At 42.6% G+C, this 18,513-nt stretch overlaps 2 protein-coding genes across 3 annotated transcripts in view; one reads left to right on the top strand and one right to left on the bottom strand.

The window, feature by feature from the left end:
- Positions 1-15,735, top strand: part of CRIM1 (cysteine rich transmembrane BMP regulator 1) — a 171,368-nt gene extending 155,633 nt beyond the window's left edge. The window contains exons 14-17 of the mRNA XM_037528236.2: positions 7,284-7,478; positions 9,957-10,079; positions 11,808-11,998; positions 13,259-15,735. Of these exons, the coding sequence (XP_037384133.1) occupies positions 7,284-7,478; positions 9,957-10,079; positions 11,808-11,998; positions 13,259-13,435 (686 nt within the window). The 3' untranslated portion in view covers positions 13,436-15,735. The remainder of the gene's footprint in view (positions 1-7,283; positions 7,479-9,956; positions 10,080-11,807; positions 11,999-13,258) is intronic.
- FEZ2 (fasciculation and elongation protein zeta 2) overlaps positions 14,610-18,513 on the bottom strand; it is a 45,053-nt gene continuing 41,149 nt past the window's right edge. For both annotated transcript variants that reach the window (XM_037528238.2, XM_037528237.2), the window contains one exon: positions 14,610-17,080. In XM_037528238.2, coding sequence (XP_037384135.1) covers positions 17,064-17,080 — 17 coding nt within the window. In that variant the 3' untranslated portion in view covers positions 14,610-17,063. The remainder of the gene's footprint in view (positions 17,081-18,513) is intronic.

Below are 18,513 nucleotides of genomic sequence, written 5' to 3'. Positions count from 1 at the left end.
TGTCCTTGGGACTTAGAATGGGGCCCTGTTCAGGCCCTCCTAGCAGTGTGTAGAAACAACCGACCGCCAGGGCACGTCTCTGCTTGTTATTTTGCAGTGGGGATTTATTCTGAGAGTAAGAGCTGCGTTTAGTGTCTTGGCCACCAGGATCCCAGAGTCAGTTACTTTTCAGGACTCTAAATAGTACTCTGGAGATTTGAAAGAACTGATGCAATTTCTAAAGCTGCCTGACTTCCTCCCAGGAAGTCACTCCCACGCCAAGACTGAGCCAGTGGCCACCGCAACCACATTTAGAGCTGTAGCATCGACACCAAAGATTGTCCTTTAGGCAGAAATTGAAAAGTCCAGCTGTCATGTAGGTTCAAGTGAATTTTAGGTTCTATATCCTTCCTCAGTGGAAAGGGGAGTGGGTCGATGAGATGGGACCATGGAATGCTTTCTTTTCAGGGCTAAAATTCCCCCCACCTATCACGGTCAGATTCAGAACAAGACCTGAGCTACCACATCAGTGACACCTGGAATACTGGGTCTTTATTGAGGAAGAAAATGATGTAATAATAGATCCTAGGTTTTCCCCAGCTGTTAGTTTTATGGTGTGATTAGTAAAATAGATCAAGAGTAAAAACAAAGTCCAACCACCAAAAGACTTCCTTTCTTATCTTGGAAAGATAAGAAAAGTGAGATAATGAAGTTTAAACCACTGAAGAAGTTGCTCAGAAGGAACTAACATTTCAAGGCCTTGTGCTTTTTTGCTCCCCCTCGGTCTCTGCCAGGGTCAAGGTAGGGGAGGGGGAAAGAGACTGAATTTGCTAAACTCTGCCACCAAAAGACAGTGCTTGTTTTTATGACAGTCATAAACGATGCAAGATAACATTGCTTATACTCAAATCCAAAAAAAGACAGACTGTGAGCACGCTCCTGAGTCACAGGCCACTGCGGGAGTGGCCCGAGCACCAGGCTCCTGGTGCACACGTTGCTTAGGGGTTCTGCGGCCGTTCCCCCTCCTTCAGCAGAGACTTGGTTTCTGAAAGAGGCCAAAAGTCACTTCAAGCAAATCTGATGGAAGAATAAAGCCCAGAGTTGAGGAAACCAAACAGTAAGCTCTGATCTAAACCAAGGAGTGGCCATTAAAATAATCACCCCTTCCTTGCATGTGTCAAAACATGGCTGTGGCTGCCTGGCAAGAGGGAAATGCCAGCGCTGGGTGAAGCAAGGGCGGTGCCACCTGAACACGTTTATGTCCATCCTCCGTGGTGACATGAAAGGGTATCACGTTTGTTTCGATCTGTTAACTCCTGATGTGTTTGTTTAAAAAATAAGCTTTCGTATATTAATGTCACATGTCGTGTTTTCTTTGGAACATTCTCCCCTAATCCTCTGCCTTTGAGGAAGGCGGGGGGCGTTCTAGGGAGGATGTTAGAGAAATAGGGATTTTCCTGAGAAGGACGAGGAGTCCTCACTAGCCACTTTGTTATCCCCACACCTGACAGGTTGTACCAGGGACGTGTCGTCAGTTGTCTTCAGCTTATTCACCTTTGAAGACAAAGATCTTAATCCCCAGCAGTCATGACAGTCAGGGTAGAAAACCAAGTTCCCGTTTTTTTTTTAAAGACTTGGTGAGCAGTAGCTACTGTTCCTGGTGTGGCATGGGTCTCTGCCCAGGAACGCGGCCTCCCTGAGGTTGCCCCCTGGGGACATGGCAGGTGTGTGGGGACTGTGGAATGTGTGTGCTTCCATCCTGGCCTCACCACTTTTGCACCAGGTATCTTGGGCAAGTGGCGTGATCTCCCTGTGCCCTGGTTTTCTGTGGAATTGAAATTATACCCTGATCCACTGGGCTATGAAGACCAAATGGAACTGACTCCTGTAAAATGCTTAGCACAGTGCCCAGTCCATAGCAGGTATTCAGTAAGTGGAAATTATGACTGTTACAAGGTATTAAAGAACAAAACTAATGTCATTTCCATGTAAGCCAACCAGTTGAAGTAGTCAATGTAAGTCAAAGTGAAATGACACCGCCCACTTGATAGCCAAATATAAACCGTTTAGATTATTTAGCTGGATATTCCTGTGTTTCTATTTCTACATCCCTTCGCATGCTTAAAACACTTGTATATGTACTTTCAATTAGACTATGCTGTTTCCCAAAAAAAACTATAGTATTATTGAGAACCCTCGGTTGTATAAAATAGCCACCATGTTTCCCTCTAAACCAAGTTATTTCTAAAACTCTCTGACAGAGCTTTCACGGATTAACCCAATCTGTTTGCCAGCTAAAATTCCCTATTTTCAGACCTCTGTTTATATCTTTAGCCTTTCAGGTGAAATTTTGTGTAAAAGCAGAAGTATTTCTATAAAGTCGCACTAACTAAAATCAAATTAACTATAATGTAATCTAATCTAATATAAAGAGTCCAATAGCAACACCCTGAAAAAGATTAGTCAGGACTTCGCCAAAAAGCAGAGAGTTCTCCATTGATTCCACAGGAAAATTACATCAGGGGTACCCAACCCCTGTCTTAACTGTGGCTCTGTTTTAAAGCATTTTGCAGAAATTAACATCACTGTTAAGAACTGTGTTGATGTTGTGATTCCAGGTTATCCAACACCGAGTTAGCACAGAGCCTCCCCCCGCCCCGCAAGCTAGAAGGGGAGCGTTTCTCTGTTGCAGTCTCTGAAATGGCTTCATGGTACACTGGTCCCAGGCTATTTGGAGGCCCTGGCCCTGGTGTAGCAGATCCATGGCTAACCAAAGCCCCCTGCCCTCCGCACCCTCCCTTCCTGCCCTGGGAGCAGATTGGAACCAGCCTGGCCTTCACTGAAAATGTCAGAGAGCCAGAAAGTTGTTGTCCAATTTTCCAGAGAGATCCAGGCACATTTGCAACCCTCTGTAGAAGGTTCTGTTTGTGCCTGGGAGGCTAAGAAGAGGAGCTCTGTTAAGTAGAACTCAGGACAACTCATCTTATGGTCAGATGGAGCCAGGGGTATTTGCAGGCCATGAGTTCAAGCTTGGTTAGTTACCAGTTCCTTCCCTCTCTGAACCGGAATTCCTCCAAGAGTAGGCTCAACACCACCTCCCAGAATCACGAGGGTAAACTGTTGTAGCTCTTGAGCCCAGTGCCTGGATACCACGATGCCCAGCACATGCTTGCTCTCTTCTTGAGTGCTTGGTACCTAGAGCCTTCTTCCAGAATCATCTGGGACCTCTCTTGTCTCTACCACCTGCCTCTTCTGACCTCCAGTCTTCCAGATCAGCCATGGGCACGCTGGTCATACCATTTGAGATCTTCCTGTGGCCTAGCTGAGCTCTGCACAGCAAACCTGAATACTGGTCCAGACTTTGGTCTGGCGGCCCCTACTCCTACCCACAAGTGCCTTCACAAGGTCTGTTGGAACGAGGATAGCTTCTGATCTCAAGTCAGAGTCAACGCACTTGAAAGTGATCTGGAGTTGAGGGTGAGAGGCTTCTGAGGTAATCTGTGAACTTAGACTAAGCTCTTCCCTTCAGTATACTTGTGTGCGCGCATACACTGTTGAGGGGTAGGTGAATAATGCATGTTTGAGAACTCTATTTTACTATTTTTGCCTCATTAACAAAAGTAACTCATGCTTATTGCAAAAAAAAAAAAAAAAAAAGTTGAAAAGTCACGCTTGATTCTAAAAATTAACATTTCCTTTCTAGAGAGTTCATTTTCCCCTTACAGGATTGACCTTATACTATACATGATACATTTTGTTAACTGCACGGTATTCTCTTAGGAGTGTCATGAGTCATGTAAACATTTCTTCTGTTAGACTGTGTTTTTGCTATTTCTCACTATGGCAGATACTGCAGTGAATTTCTACATGAACTGTAGACCTTTTCTGATTATTTCTTTGGGATAGATTGTTGGACGTGAATAATTGGATCAAAGGGGCATAAACTTTCTTTTTAAAAGATTTATTTATGCATATGAAGGATACCAGTTCTACCCTTCAACCACATATCCTCAGGGTGACTGAAATTTGTCCTCTTTTATCTTGTCGGGCCCCAGATCCCCAAGTTTTGATTTCATGATCATGTTCACACAGAGAGGGGAGCTTGAGGATCAGCCACTGCAGCTCCGACGGGCCCACTGGAGTACCTGGAGCAGTTTACTACGGCTGACCAGGTCCCTGCCCGTCTCCAGCTAGTCACTTTTTTTAATATAATTCTACTATATAAATGATTTAGGAAAATGATTCACATGTTGGAATTGCCTTGCCTCGCCTGTCACTGCAAGAAACACTTATGCCGCCCTCTCCCTCTCCTGGCAGCTTTGTCAGGAGTCTCTCAACTCGTCTTTTGTTTCCATTTCCATTGCCACTGCCTTAATCTGAGTCCGTGTCACCTCCCCTTGCGTGGTACTCTCCGTTCCTCCTCCATACTGCCCTATCCCAAGTTCTCTTACTAAACTGTATCGCCCCTTCCCCTCCCCAGCAGAAAGGAGTCTGCATGTGTCGGTGGTTATTCAGGCCCCTTAGGATCTAGCCCCAACTTCCGACAAGGGAAACTGGGCACACCTTCTCCCCAGAATGCCCTCCCTCCAGCGAATGCATCTCCTCCTCCTCCCTCAAAGTAAAGCCTCCTCAGTTCTCCAGCAGTCAGTCCTTTGCCCTCCCCGTTGTGCGGCTCCGTGTTAACCTCACAGCAGAGTAGCTGTTGCTCTGTGCTGCAGGGAGGAGTCCGGAGGCCTGTCCTCACCTCTCTGTGCAGTCCTCCGGGTCAGGGTCAAGCCCATGCCTGATTCTTTTTTCATTGACAATGAAAGTTTGTGAAATGAATGAGTAACTTTATACAGTAACAAGTAATTTCTATTTTTAATGTTGACCTAATTGAATAATTTTAACCTTCCTAAGTATTTGTAGCATTAATTAATGAAATAGCTTAAGATGTCTTTGCCTAAACTATAATACTGACCAGTGCCTTGACCCAAACCCCTTTTCACAGTGTCTGCTCCTCTCCGTCCTCTCCAGGAAGAGGACCGGCCAGGATGCCTCTGAGAGGCGCAGCACAGTGGAAGGTGATGGTCAAGATGGGGCAAGGCGTTTAACCTCTTGCCTGCGTTCTTCCGCAGTAATGCATTGCTCAGATTTTATGTAGAGATATTGGCTCATTGTATGGGTTGTTACAAAGTGTATGTAAAATATAATCAGTAGGGTTTTTTTTTTTTGAAATATTTAAGCACTGAGTACAGTCAGAAGCACGGGAGGGTGAGAGAATTCACCAGAGCCAGAGCAGGGAGCAGAACAGGCAGACTGACGAAGTACACTGCTGAGGGGAGCAGCGGGTGCTGCAGGAGAGGTCTGTGCACCATGTGGGACCCTTGCCGGTGGCCGGGGATCGAACCGACGCTGCAGAGGCTGCGGGCAGCTTCGCAACCCAGCGCTCAACCACTGCACCACCAGGGAGGCCCATAATCAGTAGTTTTGCTTTATGAAGAAATGCTCTTTTTCATAAGGACTTCTCTGCCTGATGGACTCTAGATTTAATCATGAATCTGATGTCCTCAGTGAGATGTTGGCTGGAAATCAGACTGACGCTTGAGTTAGGTTCATTGTGTGATTCTACTGAGCCTTTTGACACGTGACTTAAAGTCATACCCCCAATATTAGTGGATACTTCTATCATGGGTATAGTTTGAGCCTCCAAATGAGTTAAGTTTAACAGTGCACCAAACACCTTTCTGTGGAACATTCGCAAATGCAGTGAAGGACATTTTTTAATAGATATTGGAAAAGGATTTCTGTTTACAACTAGAATTTTCCATTACTCTTCAGTATCCCCTGCTGAACCTTAGGTAGTCGTAATGGGAGTAGCATTGGGAAAATGTTGAAAAACAAGAGTCTGAATTTTAACACTGGATGTGGATCTTTCCTATGCTTGCTTATGATGCTCCGTCATGAACCGTTCCTACTTGTATGGAAATACCAGTTATTACAGTAATCAGACGTGGTCAGTGCCAGTTAACGTGGTGTATGTACTTGATAACAGGAGCGTTTCTGCCTGTGACCCTCCTCTGCAAAGGCTGAGCGAGCAGCTGTGTGCCAGGGCTCCGCAGCACACGCCTTCCAGGCACCTTGGAGCCTTTGGCCAAACGTTGGGAGCTGGACTTGGTGCCAGACGCTCACCTGCTTCTCACTGCACTGTCGCTGGCACTCTGGCTTCTCCCTGCATCTGCCCCTAATGCCCTGTCTCATATCTCCCAGGAAGATCCCTGGGTATTGCTCCTTTCCTTCCAGTTTGTTTCATGGTTTTCCATTATTTAGTGACCAGTGGTGAGTGAAGCAGTCCTTAGGACCTCCCCAGATGTGTCAGAGTGCAGTTACTGGCCTGTCCAGTGTCAAGGAAGTGCTGTGCCCGCCCCGTGAGTCCCCCTCTCTGCTCTGCTGGTCCCTTGGGCTTCCTTCTGAGCCACCATTCTTGAGCGCTCAAGGAACTGTGACCTCTAGTAAGTGCAGGTGACCAGGTGTTGAAACAGAGAAAGGAACTGCTTAGGTAAAAGTTGAGGGGGTGCGGGGAAGAAATGATGGCAGCAGGGAACAGGGAGGAAACAGAACAGCAAAATGTTTTAAATGGTCGAGTCTTTTACTTCAAAATAGCTCTTTAAAATCATTGTTCTCAGAAACCATAGTTCCCTAAGAAAATGTATTGCACGGAGGTTTTTCTTAAAGTAGAAATGTCCTTGTTGAGGAGAGAAACCCCATCCAGCATCCTGAAAAAGGCAGGAAGTGGCTCTCTCCGTGATCCCCCGCGGGGAGAGCAGAGGAAGCCTGCTGGTTCTGGGACGGGTCATTATGCTTCCTTACTGTCACCCGGTATCATTCACAGAAGGACTAACTAGAAGTAGGCATTTCTTGAATTTTCTTTGAGATGTATTCAGCCAGACTTTAGAGCTCTTTCCACACAGAACAAGCTCTCCGCCTATGTCTTTGCATTTCATTGTTCTTCACCTTTTCATGTACTGCTCTGCAGCACACAGCAGTTGTCTGTGTATTTTGGTGACAAGTAATGACACTTCCCTACTGGGTACAGTCATTCCCAGGTTACCACCCTGTGTCAGCCTAGGGACTCTGGAGCAAGTTCAGATGAGTCCTGAAATTCCTCCTGAATGCAGGAAGTCCGCATGGGGTTTTGGAAGCAGTTCTCCCAACCCTTGGAAATCCTAAACTTGTGGTTATGCAAAACTGTTTCCCTTTCAAGTGTAAGAAACAGGGCTTTGTCACTTAAGCAGCTAATTCTGCATGCGCTGTTCTTTTACCAGAAGACACGATTCCGAAGAAGGTGGTGTGCCACTTCAGCGGGAAGGCCTACGCCGATGAGGAGCGCTGGGACATCGACAGCTGCACGCACTGCTACTGCCTGCAGGGCCAGACCCTCTGCTCCACTGTCAGCTGCCCGCCTCTGCCCTGTGTCGAGCCCATCAACGTGGAAGGAAGTTGCTGCCCAATGTGTCCAGGTATGTCAGCCACCGTCCTGCCCTTCGGTGCATGTGGCCAGCATTGTCTTCTGGTCCCAGTGGACTTCAGCTCCAAAAGAGGGAAATGGTGCCCTCAGGTCATGAGCCCCAAGCATCCTGGCCCACATTGTAAAAGAGAACTTTTTAAGGCCCTTACAATTGTCCAGGTCCCCAGAAAATCTAATATTCCCCCACTAAGTTGTCTTAGGTTCCAGTTCCTCTCAAGTTCAGATCAAATCTGCCCACAGGAGTACTTGGTAATTGTGACCGAGTGCCTGTGCTCTACACCACCTGGCCAGAGGTGATTTCGTGCTGTGCTCCCACCCTGTCATCTGTAGCACCAGCAGGCAGAAAGAGCTCTTGTAGCAAATGCCAGAGGCTTGTATTCTAGAGTCTCTCGCTCTGGGAGACCTGGGTCTAAGCATGGAGACAGAATAGCATTGACATATCTATTTGATGGAGGCAATTTTTTGCCGAAGATTTATCCTTTTTGTTAGAATCGTTCAGAGGTGGCTTCCCTCTTAATTTCAAATTAAGGGCTCTGAACTAGAGCCTTAGGTATTTTATGATAAAGGAAGTATGGGTGGATTTTTATCAGAGCTGAACTAAGTTTAGAGGAGCAAACTGATAAAAGGACAAGCCATGAGCTACTGAATGGCGAGCAGTAAATGTCATCCTGAGGTAGCATTGGCCTAACTCACAGTTGTATCCCCAAAACTCAGTCTAGTGATGAGCTCAGGACATACATGTTGAACAATGATGATCTAATCACTAATTATATCATCATTCTGAGGCAGAGCCTCCTAACTGTGAACATGTATTCACACCATTAAGCCTCATTTGCTGCCAGGTTTCATATGAAACCAACCTGTAGGAGGCAAAGAGCCGCTTCCCTATCTTGCCTCTGGGGGCTTCTGCAGCTTCTGGCCTCCTAGCTGCTGACCTTCATTCGCGGCTTAGTGGAGTAGGGCTCACATTAGCCTTCTCTGCTGAGGTTTCAGAAACCAGCAACAGGCTGGCCCTTCTTGTGACAAGAAACTCCAACACTGTGCACTGGGTCAGGCCAGGGAGGTTCCCCAGGGTGCTGACAGATGTCACATAAACATCCAGGAAGTTCGTGCCCAGTTTTTCAGTGGGTGAGCTAAATAAAGACCATCCTGTACACAGGCCCATCAGAATCACCTAGTCCAGGCTCTGTGGGACCAGCACCTTTTCTGAATTCTTCAGGTGACTCATAGAAGAGTTTGTACTCAGACCCTGCTTCTACTATGATAGTATTTTCAGTAAATTCTCTTTAATTCTAGAGATTCAGGGATGGCTTGGGCCTTTGGAAACTGTAAGTTTCTGGTTCTTGCCATGTCGAAAGGTTTTATAATTTAAGAAAGAAGATGACTAGGAAACTAAGGTAAAAGTGACTTTGCAAAGCAGAAGTAGTTTGAGTCCCAATCCTGCTGGTCCCTCATACATAACCTTGGGCATCTTAGCCCCCTGCTGTGGTATTCAGTTGACACTTTTCTCTCAAATTCATTCAGAGGTTTGCTTCTCAGAAGGCTGGTAATTGCGGAATAGACAAGACCACTGAGCAGAGGATTATTAAGCCTATTTCAAATTCTATGTATTTTCACTATTTAGTATTAGTTACCATATTACAGAAATCAGTTAATGTGCTAGGATATGGCCAAGAGCAAGTAGAGGAGTGACACAGACTATTACTGCGATTGAAAATAGGGATTATAGGAATTCTTTAAAATGTGGGACTAATTGTTATTCGCCATGTGAAGGTAAGCATCTACAAATCTATTTGTAGGCACCAAGGAAAGCACTGAATTTTTCACTAACCCCTCTCAGAACTTGGCTTAGAAAAGCACCTGATATTTTGGATAAATCCTCTTTTCAGACAATTTTGTTTCATGTGGCATCTAAGTGGTCAATGTATATAGGACCAAGTTAGATGATGTAAATATATTTACTGCACATGGTTCCAGAAACATAAGAGGAAACATCAAGACTGGAATCAGGAAGCACCTCATGAGGTGAGACGACAGTCCATTCCCATTCAGAGGAAGAGATGGGAGGGTAAACTGGGTCAGAAATAGTGAAAGATGATTCAGCTCTTTGACTTCCAGTGACATTTTATATGAATGATTCAAAATTCAGGGATTAAAGAGCTGATGGAATAAAAAAAAACCTTCCCTTGTAGCCAGTAGCCATCAGCTTGCACAAAATTGGAGAACCAACACCATGAACAAGCAGAGCTTCTGACCCCAGCAGAAGAGAAAGCCTTTTTTAAATGTTTCCCGTCACCTGCAGAGTGAGTGACTGTACTCTGAAGGTTTAATGATATAAATGCAGAAACCTTCTTTCATGTCTCAGGAAATACACTGAATTGACTGAATCACCTTCGTGAACTGGGGAAACAACAGTCAACCATAAGTAGCACCTCCATCATTTCTTAGGAGAAATGTCCCTTTCTTTTAGAAATGTATGTCCCAGAACCAACCAATATACCCATCGAGAAGACAAATCATCGTGGAGAGGTTGACCTGGAGGCTCCCGTGTGGGCCACACCTAGTGAAAATGACATTATTCATCTTCCTAGAGGTAAGTGTGGGGGTCAGTTGAGGTCGGCTGGGCAACTTTTTAGATGTGTGTCTGAGTATTCTGAGTATAAGTGCTCCAGGGAAAACCCACAACATGGAATGATAAAGTCTTAAAGTAACTGGGTGAAATGCCTCCTTTTTGGCCCTCCATGCTCAGACTTAGTGATGATGGAAAGAAATATGTTCCTAGTCTTAAGAGCTTGATATCTAGAATTTCTAGGTCATCTATCAAATTCCTCTGTGTGAGTATACTTTGTAGGCAGAGTAATAAATTATTCACTAAGGATCCTGCAGTAGCATTTCTGCATTAATTTACTCTATTTCTGGGTAGTTTTCACTTCCTGGAAGTTCACTTATTACATGTGATGATTCTTCCACTCATCAGATTTATACCTTGTTTCCCATTATAGTTATCTGCAATAGACACAGTTCTGTCTCAAAATTTAAAACATGGCAGGGCTTCTATCAACATTGCCTTTTCTAGAAAAGAGTAGACCTCGTCATCATAGTATAAACTTGACTTTAGCCATGACTCAGTACTGCCTCCTATGTCCGCCAACGACATCTTCAAAATCTTTGCTTTTACAAAAGTTTTCATATTATTTCCTTTAGAAGAAACAGTATTCATTGTTAGGGAGATTATTCTGTTACTCTCTATTTTCTAAATGTTATGCTTGGATCAAGCCAGAGAGCCAAATTCTAGGAACTGGTGTTTTGGCTTTTTGTTGTTCTGGCTCCATGGTTCTTCAGCATTGTTTTCAGTCAGTATTAAGGCCCTCTCAGTGTGCCTTATACTATCCTAAATACTGTCATAATAGTCTTATTTATGATAAGGATTTGCACATTACAGTGTCAGTAGCAAGAAAACTAGTATTTCTCCATGCAACTGATTTATTTTAAAGACATTATGAATCTTGATTGATACTTATTTTTGTTTTCGCTGCTTTGATATTTAAAGCAGGTCATACAATTTAGCTAATTTAAGGATTACATTTTGTAAACAGATCTCATTCCAAGCTTCATTTTCCTTTCACCAAGGTTATTATTAATATTCTTAATACATACCTAAAGCCACTTACTTGGAATGTGGAAAGGTAAATTCAGCTACTTTTATCTTTGCCATTTTTCTTTGCCTACATCTTTTCACTAAAATGGTTCAAAATGAAAAAAACGTCCATAGACTGCTGCTGATTGGCATATATTTAACTTTTGTTATCTCTGCAGTATTGATTGCAAGAATCACAGAGGAAAATTAAATATCCCTATGCAGTGTATTAATTAAAGCAAAATGACCTAATAGGCTTACTGAATTTCCAAAAAGTTTATATAAAGGCATTTTTGCTTAAAAGTCAATGAATCAGGTTACCAACTAAAAGACAAAACTCTTGATTCTGGCTTAGCTATTGCTAAGTAAGTTACATATTAAGTGGAAGAATATACTTTGTTCTCTTTGCACATAAGCAGGGGGGTTGGCTATTATTTCTGCTTCAGACTTTTAGAAGACTCTATAGGTTATTAGTAATCAAGATGTATAAGAATTTTCTTGACTGAAGCTAGAAGCATCCTGCCGAATTATTAACCTCCTCATTTCTTTTTATCCATCCCTAAGACTTCAGCCACGTTTAGCCTAGAGTGGGAAGCAGTAAAACACTTTGCTCATCTCTATTTGCAATGTAATCCGTAAAAAGTCTGGTGTAGATAACATATGCTTGTACCTTTTTTCTCCTAGATATGGGTCACCTCCAGGTAGATTACAGAGATAACAACAGGCTGCATCCAGGCGAAGATTCTTCTCTGTACTCCATCGCCTCGGTCGTGGTCCCCATAATAATAGGCCTGTCTATTATAATAGCGTTCCTGTTCATCAATCAGAAGAAACAGTGGATACCACTGCTTTGTTGGTATCGAACGCCAACTAAGGTATTGTCCTGGAAACATTTCACTCTCAAGTGATCAAAGCTAGAAAAACTTGCACACTTGTATCTCCCTAAAATTGCTTGAAAGCTTCAAATGTAGCCAGTGTCAATTTTTACTTTGCTTTCATAGCTTCAAATGCACCTCAAGCTGTGGTGACCAAACAAAACACATAGAGTACTTACGCAGGGCTGGAGCAATCACTGGATGAATTACCCATCATCCATTGGTCACTGAATCCTGATTTCATGGCTCCAGTTTCATAGATGTGAATGTTTTCAAATAAACAAATACCCCTAGATTAAATCATGGGTGTTTATAGTACAGATCTAAAAATGGTAACCCTGTATTTTTCATTTCTATCAACTCAGAGTGGGAAAGCAAGTCAAAGAAAGGGAGGGAGATGTCACTCAGGAGACTCCCAAAGATAGTGAGGCTGTCCCCAAAATCCAAAGGACAGGGAGACAAATCAGACGGGAAATGCAGCAAAAGAGGAAGAGATTGGGCAAAATACCAGATGGAGAGACAGATTTCATATTGATGAAGAGTTTCTCTGTTTTCAATCCAAATGCAAAGAGCCTCTAAAACTCCCTGCTTTTAAAAAGGATTTTAATTAAGGGAAATAAATGATTCTTCCCAACCCTAATTCTACCCCAAAAGAGCCTACAACCTTAAGAATCGAAAACAGTCTGAATAGTTAGTCCAATTTAGCATCTAGATAGCCCTTCTATTTAAAATACCTGTTTGGTGGCCATCCTGATATTCTTTCAACAAATATGCTATGGGCATATTTGTGCCAGGCACATGCTGCATAGCGCTGAGCAAGACAGTCTTTTCCCCCCACACCCCGGGCACAGCTGGGAAGAGAGTCACACTCGGAGGGTGTGACCCTGCTGCCATGCACTTACACAGCCTGAGCAGTTCACAATCATCCATTACCTTACAGTCAATCTGGTGACTTCCACTCATTCTCAACCCTCTTAAAATCCTTAAAGCATAGACTAGTGCTTATAGTGATGATGTTACTTCACCACTCACCTTATCCTTTCATCCACTCCCTGTTTGAAACAGTTAATTGACATTTCACTTTTAGACACCGTCAGACTCCTTCATTGCTGGTAGTTGGTACCATCATAGGCGTAGTACTCATGCAGTCTCTGCATCCGTGTACTGGGAAGCTGTTGTCTCCCTTGAACTAAATGTCAGTTCATTGGGGGGACAGAAAGCAGCTAACTCCTTGTGGTTTTTCCTCCTCTCATTAAATAGCCTTCTTCCTTAAATAACCAGCTGGTATCTGTGGACTGCAAGAAAGGAACCAGGGTCCAGGTGGACGGTTCCCAGAGAATGCTACGAATTGCCGAACCAGATGCAAGATTCAGCGGCTTCTACAGCATGCAGAAACAGAACCACCTCCAGGCAGACAACTTCTACCAAACAGTGTGAAGAGAGGCAACTCAGATGAGGTTGGAAAAGACAGAAAAACGACTAAATCTGCTCTTAAAAGTAAACTAGCATTTGTGCACTTGCTTAGTGGATTGTGACTTGATGTACAGCGCTGAGATTTTACTGGGATGGGCTCTGTGGACGGCAGTATGCGGGACACGCATTCCCACTTTCCCTCAAGATAACTGACCAAGTGTTTTCTTAGAACCAAAGTTTTTAAAGTTGCTAAGACATGTTTGCTTGTAATATAGCTGTAGAGATATTTGGGGGTGGGGACAGTGAGTTTGGTTGGGCAGTGGGGGGGGAGGGGTGGTGTTGGGAAGACAAATTGGTCAGCTTGGTTCGGGGAGAAATCCAGTAAAATTAAAGCAGTTCAGTAGCCCAGGGGATATTTTTTCCTGTTTGTTGCTCTGAAAGACTGCACTGGTTGCCGCAAAAGCTCAGGCCTGAAAGAGCAGGAAACAAAGAAAGGCCTTGCGATCAAGCTGCCGTACCCACCTTAGCACCACCAGACAAGCGCATCAGAACCTTTTGATAGCCATCCCAGGTCTAAAGCCACAACTTTCTTTACTATATACAGTCACAACTGCGGTAGGCGGTGAGGAAGCCAGAGAAATGTGATAGCAGCATTTCTCTAAAGCGGGTTGTTAAGGATATATACATTTATACTTTTTGCTGCTTTAGTTTTCTTCCAAGCCAATCAGCCAGTTCCTAGCAGAGTCAGCAAATGAACAAGACCTAAGTCATTTCTTGATGTGAGCACTGGAGCTTTTCTTACAACACCGTGGCAGGAAGGAGGAGAGGGTGAAGGACACCAGGCATTTATTTCCAGGGGCTATACTTCATTGTTTGTTGTTGCTTTGTCCTGTTATATTGTTGGTTGTTCATAGTTTTTGTTGAAGCTCTAGCTTAAAAAGAAAATTTTTTTAAAAAGACTGTTTAGGGATTTTTTTTCCTTATTATATACTGATTCTACAAAATAGAAACTACTTCATTTTAATTGTATATTATTCAAGCACCTTTGTTGAAGCTCAAAAAAAAATATGCCTCTTTAAACTTTAGCAATTATAGGAATATTTATGTAACTCTTATGCTTCAAAAAAAAATCAAAAGTATTTGTGTGCATGTGTATATAATATATATGCATATATATTTATACACATACAATTTATGTTTTCCTGTTGAATGTATTTTTATGAGATTTTAACCAGAACAAAGACAAACAGGCATTCCATATCAATGCTTTGATCACTTATAAATTTTTTGAATAACACAAATTTTCATCCTACCTGCAGTTGAATTGGGAAGATGTGTGTGTGTGAGTATGCTTGTGTGTGTGTTTGTGTGTGTACGCACACGCCTTGAGCAGTCAGCATCACATCTGCTACAAAGAAGGTATTCCTTTACTAAAATCTTCCTCATTTGGATTTGTTTTCGGTTGGTTTTCAATTTGCTCACTGGCCAGAGATATTGATAGCAGTTTATCTGCATCACTAATCAGCTCCTGGATTTTTTTCTTTTTCAAACAACTGTTTGAAACAACTACTGGAATATTGTCCATAATAAGCTGGAAGTTTGTTGTAGTTTGCCTCAAATATAACTGACTGTATACTATAGTGTTAACTTTTCAAACAGCTCTTAGCACTTTTATACTAATTACCCATTTGTGCATTGATTTTTTTTTTTCTTTTAAAAATGCTTGTTGTGAAAGACACAGATACCCAGTATGCTTAATGTGAAAAGAAAATGTGTTCTGTTTTGTAAAGGAACTTTCAAGTATTGTTGTAAATACTTGGACAGAGGTTGCTGAACTTTAAAAAAAATTAATTTATTATTATAATGACCTAATTTATTAATCTGAAGATTAGCCATTTTTTGTCTTAGAATATCAAAAAGAAAAGAAAAAGGTGTTCTAGCTGTTTGCATCAAAGAAAAAAGATTTATTATCAAGGGGCAATATTTTTATCTATTTCCAAAATAAATTTGTTAATAATATGTTACCAAAATAGACTTACATCAGCCTGATTAGTATAAAATTTTGTTGACAATTAATCCATTCCTGGCATAAAAAGTCTATCAAAAAATTGTAAATGCTTGCTTTTTGTTTTTACAATCATGGCCATATTATGAAAATACTAACAGGATATAGGACAAGGTGTAAATTTTTTTTTTATTTTAAAGATATGATTTATCCTGAGTGCTGTATCTATTACTCTTTTACTTTGGTTCCTGTTGTGCTCTTGTAAAAGAAAAATATAATTTCCTGAAGAATAAAATAGATATATGGCACTTGGAGTGCACTGTAGTTCCACAGTTTGTTTTGTTTTCTTCAAAAGACAAAGCTGTAAAGGGATTCTTTGCAACTTGGTTCTTGATCTCAAACAAACTCCTTTTTGCAGTCTGCTCTCCCAACTACTGACTGAGGAGTACAGATAGGCCCTGTGCTCACAGATATTTAAGCCCCAAGATATAACTGGTCCTACACGGGAGAAAAGCGCCATACCTGATGGGAATGTCTCACAGACCCAGAAAAAGGGCAGGACTTCTATCATTCCGTAGCAGCTCAGCATAATCGGAAAAGCCCTTCTCTTCTCTCCTTAGCATCATGAGGCTAACTGGGATTTCATCAGCTCGTACACTGTAATGGTGGGCTCTGTGTGGATAGGAAGGGAGAGAATCTAGCACTGAAAGGGAAGAAAAATTATAAAGTCCTCAAGCGTATATTAGTTTTTTCCCCCAACATTTATTAAAGGGCATTGACTTGATTGAAACTGGCAGAGGTGCTTCATGATTAGTGATAAAGCTATTTCCATACTCGGTACTCTCAGAAAACACAGGGGTATGAATAAAATAGAACACAGGAATGGGAAGTGGATAATGTGGCAGCATACAGTTTCTCAAGCACCTTAAAGGATGCAAGCTCCTTTTAAAGTACGCTTCTTCACAAACACATAAAACATTTAAACATCTAAGTAAAAGTGAATGGCAACTTAATGGTTAAAATTTGAACAGTGAAACGTGCAACAAACTAAAATCAGTCATGTCTAACAGTTCTGATGTTTACTACATAGTAAACCAACATAACACATCTGGTTAGTCTCTTTTCATTGCTTCTAAGAACAGCCCAAGGTTGTTAAATTTCAGTCTCTCTGGACACCACCAGTAGGTAATAATTTATACTGATAATTCTCTTACAAAAATCAGTGTTGGTTTTTGCCATCACTGAAGAACAACTATAGTATAAATTTCTCCATGTTTTTGTCTAATTCTTCAGTGCAGTTTAGGTCTAAAAAGCCATAAAAACACAAATGGGCATCCTGTCAATGACAAATTGCACAAGCACAATTCTTGTTACTCTCCCTTACTTCACAAAGCTGGAGAAGAGTTCATAATCGTTAGTATTTAACAAAAAACCACCTTTAGAATTCAAAATAGTGCCATAGGTCTTTTGATTCTATCATATAAAGAATGAGTGAGCGCATGATCTATTAATACTGAATCCAAACCCAGGTCCAAGTGTGCTGAGTTTCCAACAGCAGGTACTGATAGCAGCCAGCTTTCAGAGCAACACTACAGGAAATGTAGCTTGTAGTCCACACACGACAGCTGCTCCCGAAGTGCCACTGCCCTATGTGGGACACAGAACTAGAGGAAGAAAGAGAAAGCTTTTTAGTGGGAGTGTGTACATTACGTTCCACGCCATTGGCAGGTTCTTGAAAAGGGCAGCTTCTCCCCAAAATGACACAAAAGCAGGTCCTCGAATAACATCGTTTCTGCAAGATGGGCCAGGACTGCTTCTCGGGCTTCAAAGATTATTTGAGGACCTGCTGTCTTTCAGACACATTTGCACAAGCTGTATATACATTTTATATACATTTCATATGTATATAAAAAGCACTATTAAAGTAATGAGAACTAAATACCAATGCAAAAATCTATAGCAGCAGTTTTTTAAAAAGGTACACCCAATGATGAAGTTTTCCAGAGAGTTACTAGAATCTCCCAGAAATGAGCTATAACGAGGCCATGTCTCTCAGGGCATCACTTAGAGGCAGAAAGCCCAGGACATTAGTCTAGTGGCACGAGGCATATCACACAGTGGACAGGCTTCCTGTAAAGTCCAAGAAGGGTTTAAGTTGCTGCACTCATTTTTATTGCAACTAGGATCAGCAAAGTAGCAGCCTGTTGAACATCTGTTGAGGGCAGTGGTGGCAGCAGCAGGTTTTTGTGGGGTAATTAAGCAGGTATGAGAAAGAGATGCTTAATTAGCCCAGTCAGCATCCAGCCAGTCTTTTTCAGGCCAAACATGGCCACGTTTTACTTCTCACTTCCTTATTGGAATTAGATGGTGTAGCTGGGCAGCCAAGCCAGCCACTGGTAAAAAACTGAGAAAGTCCCACCAAGACAGAGTTGTTTACCGCCCCCCCCAGGCAGAGGTTCTATTACTGGCCCCCAAGGAAGAGGAATAATTAGCAGACTGTGGATCTCTGGGTTGGGTGGAAAAGAGCATTTTAAATAAACCCTTTCACTGTCCCATCCACTTGAATATCTGCATGTGTTACACTCCCTCTGCTCAAACCACAGCATCAGTGTGTTAGTCTGAACCCCGGCTTCTTTTCCACCCAGTCCTCAAAGCGCAAAGTCAAAAGGAAACCACAACACATGCACACAAGCAGCGCAACAGCAGCAGGTAGAGTGGGTAACTCGGGCTCACAGTAAGGGCCTGGGCCTGGGGAGCATATTACTAAATGGGCACTGAACTTCCCTAAGGCATTTGGGGCACAGTCCCAGGTGCCAGAAGGGAAAATTACAAGTCTTTTCACCCCAGAGCATGCTGTTCTCTGGGTCATAAAATTCTTCCATGCAGCTAGATGAGAAAATAGCTAGAGAATACTTCAGAAGTTCATTATTTCTCCGGCCCTCATGGCAGTGCCCTAGGGACCCACTGTAATTAAAAATTAAGACATGTTCTTTATGTTTGTCTCATTCCTGTGTCACATCTATAAGAACAAACCTCAGACAACTCCAGCTTTCATACCAATGCTAGCACAACATAAAAGCAAACAAAAATGTCAGGT

This window comes from Talpa occidentalis, unplaced genomic scaffold, assembly GCF_014898055.3.
Source record: "Talpa occidentalis isolate TD23 unplaced genomic scaffold, MPIMG_talOcc4v2.1 talOcc4.5, whole genome shotgun sequence".
NCBI classification, from domain to species: Eukaryota; Metazoa; Chordata; class Mammalia; order Eulipotyphla; family Talpidae; genus Talpa; species Talpa occidentalis.
This window is presented reverse-complemented; position numbering and strand designations above follow the sequence as displayed.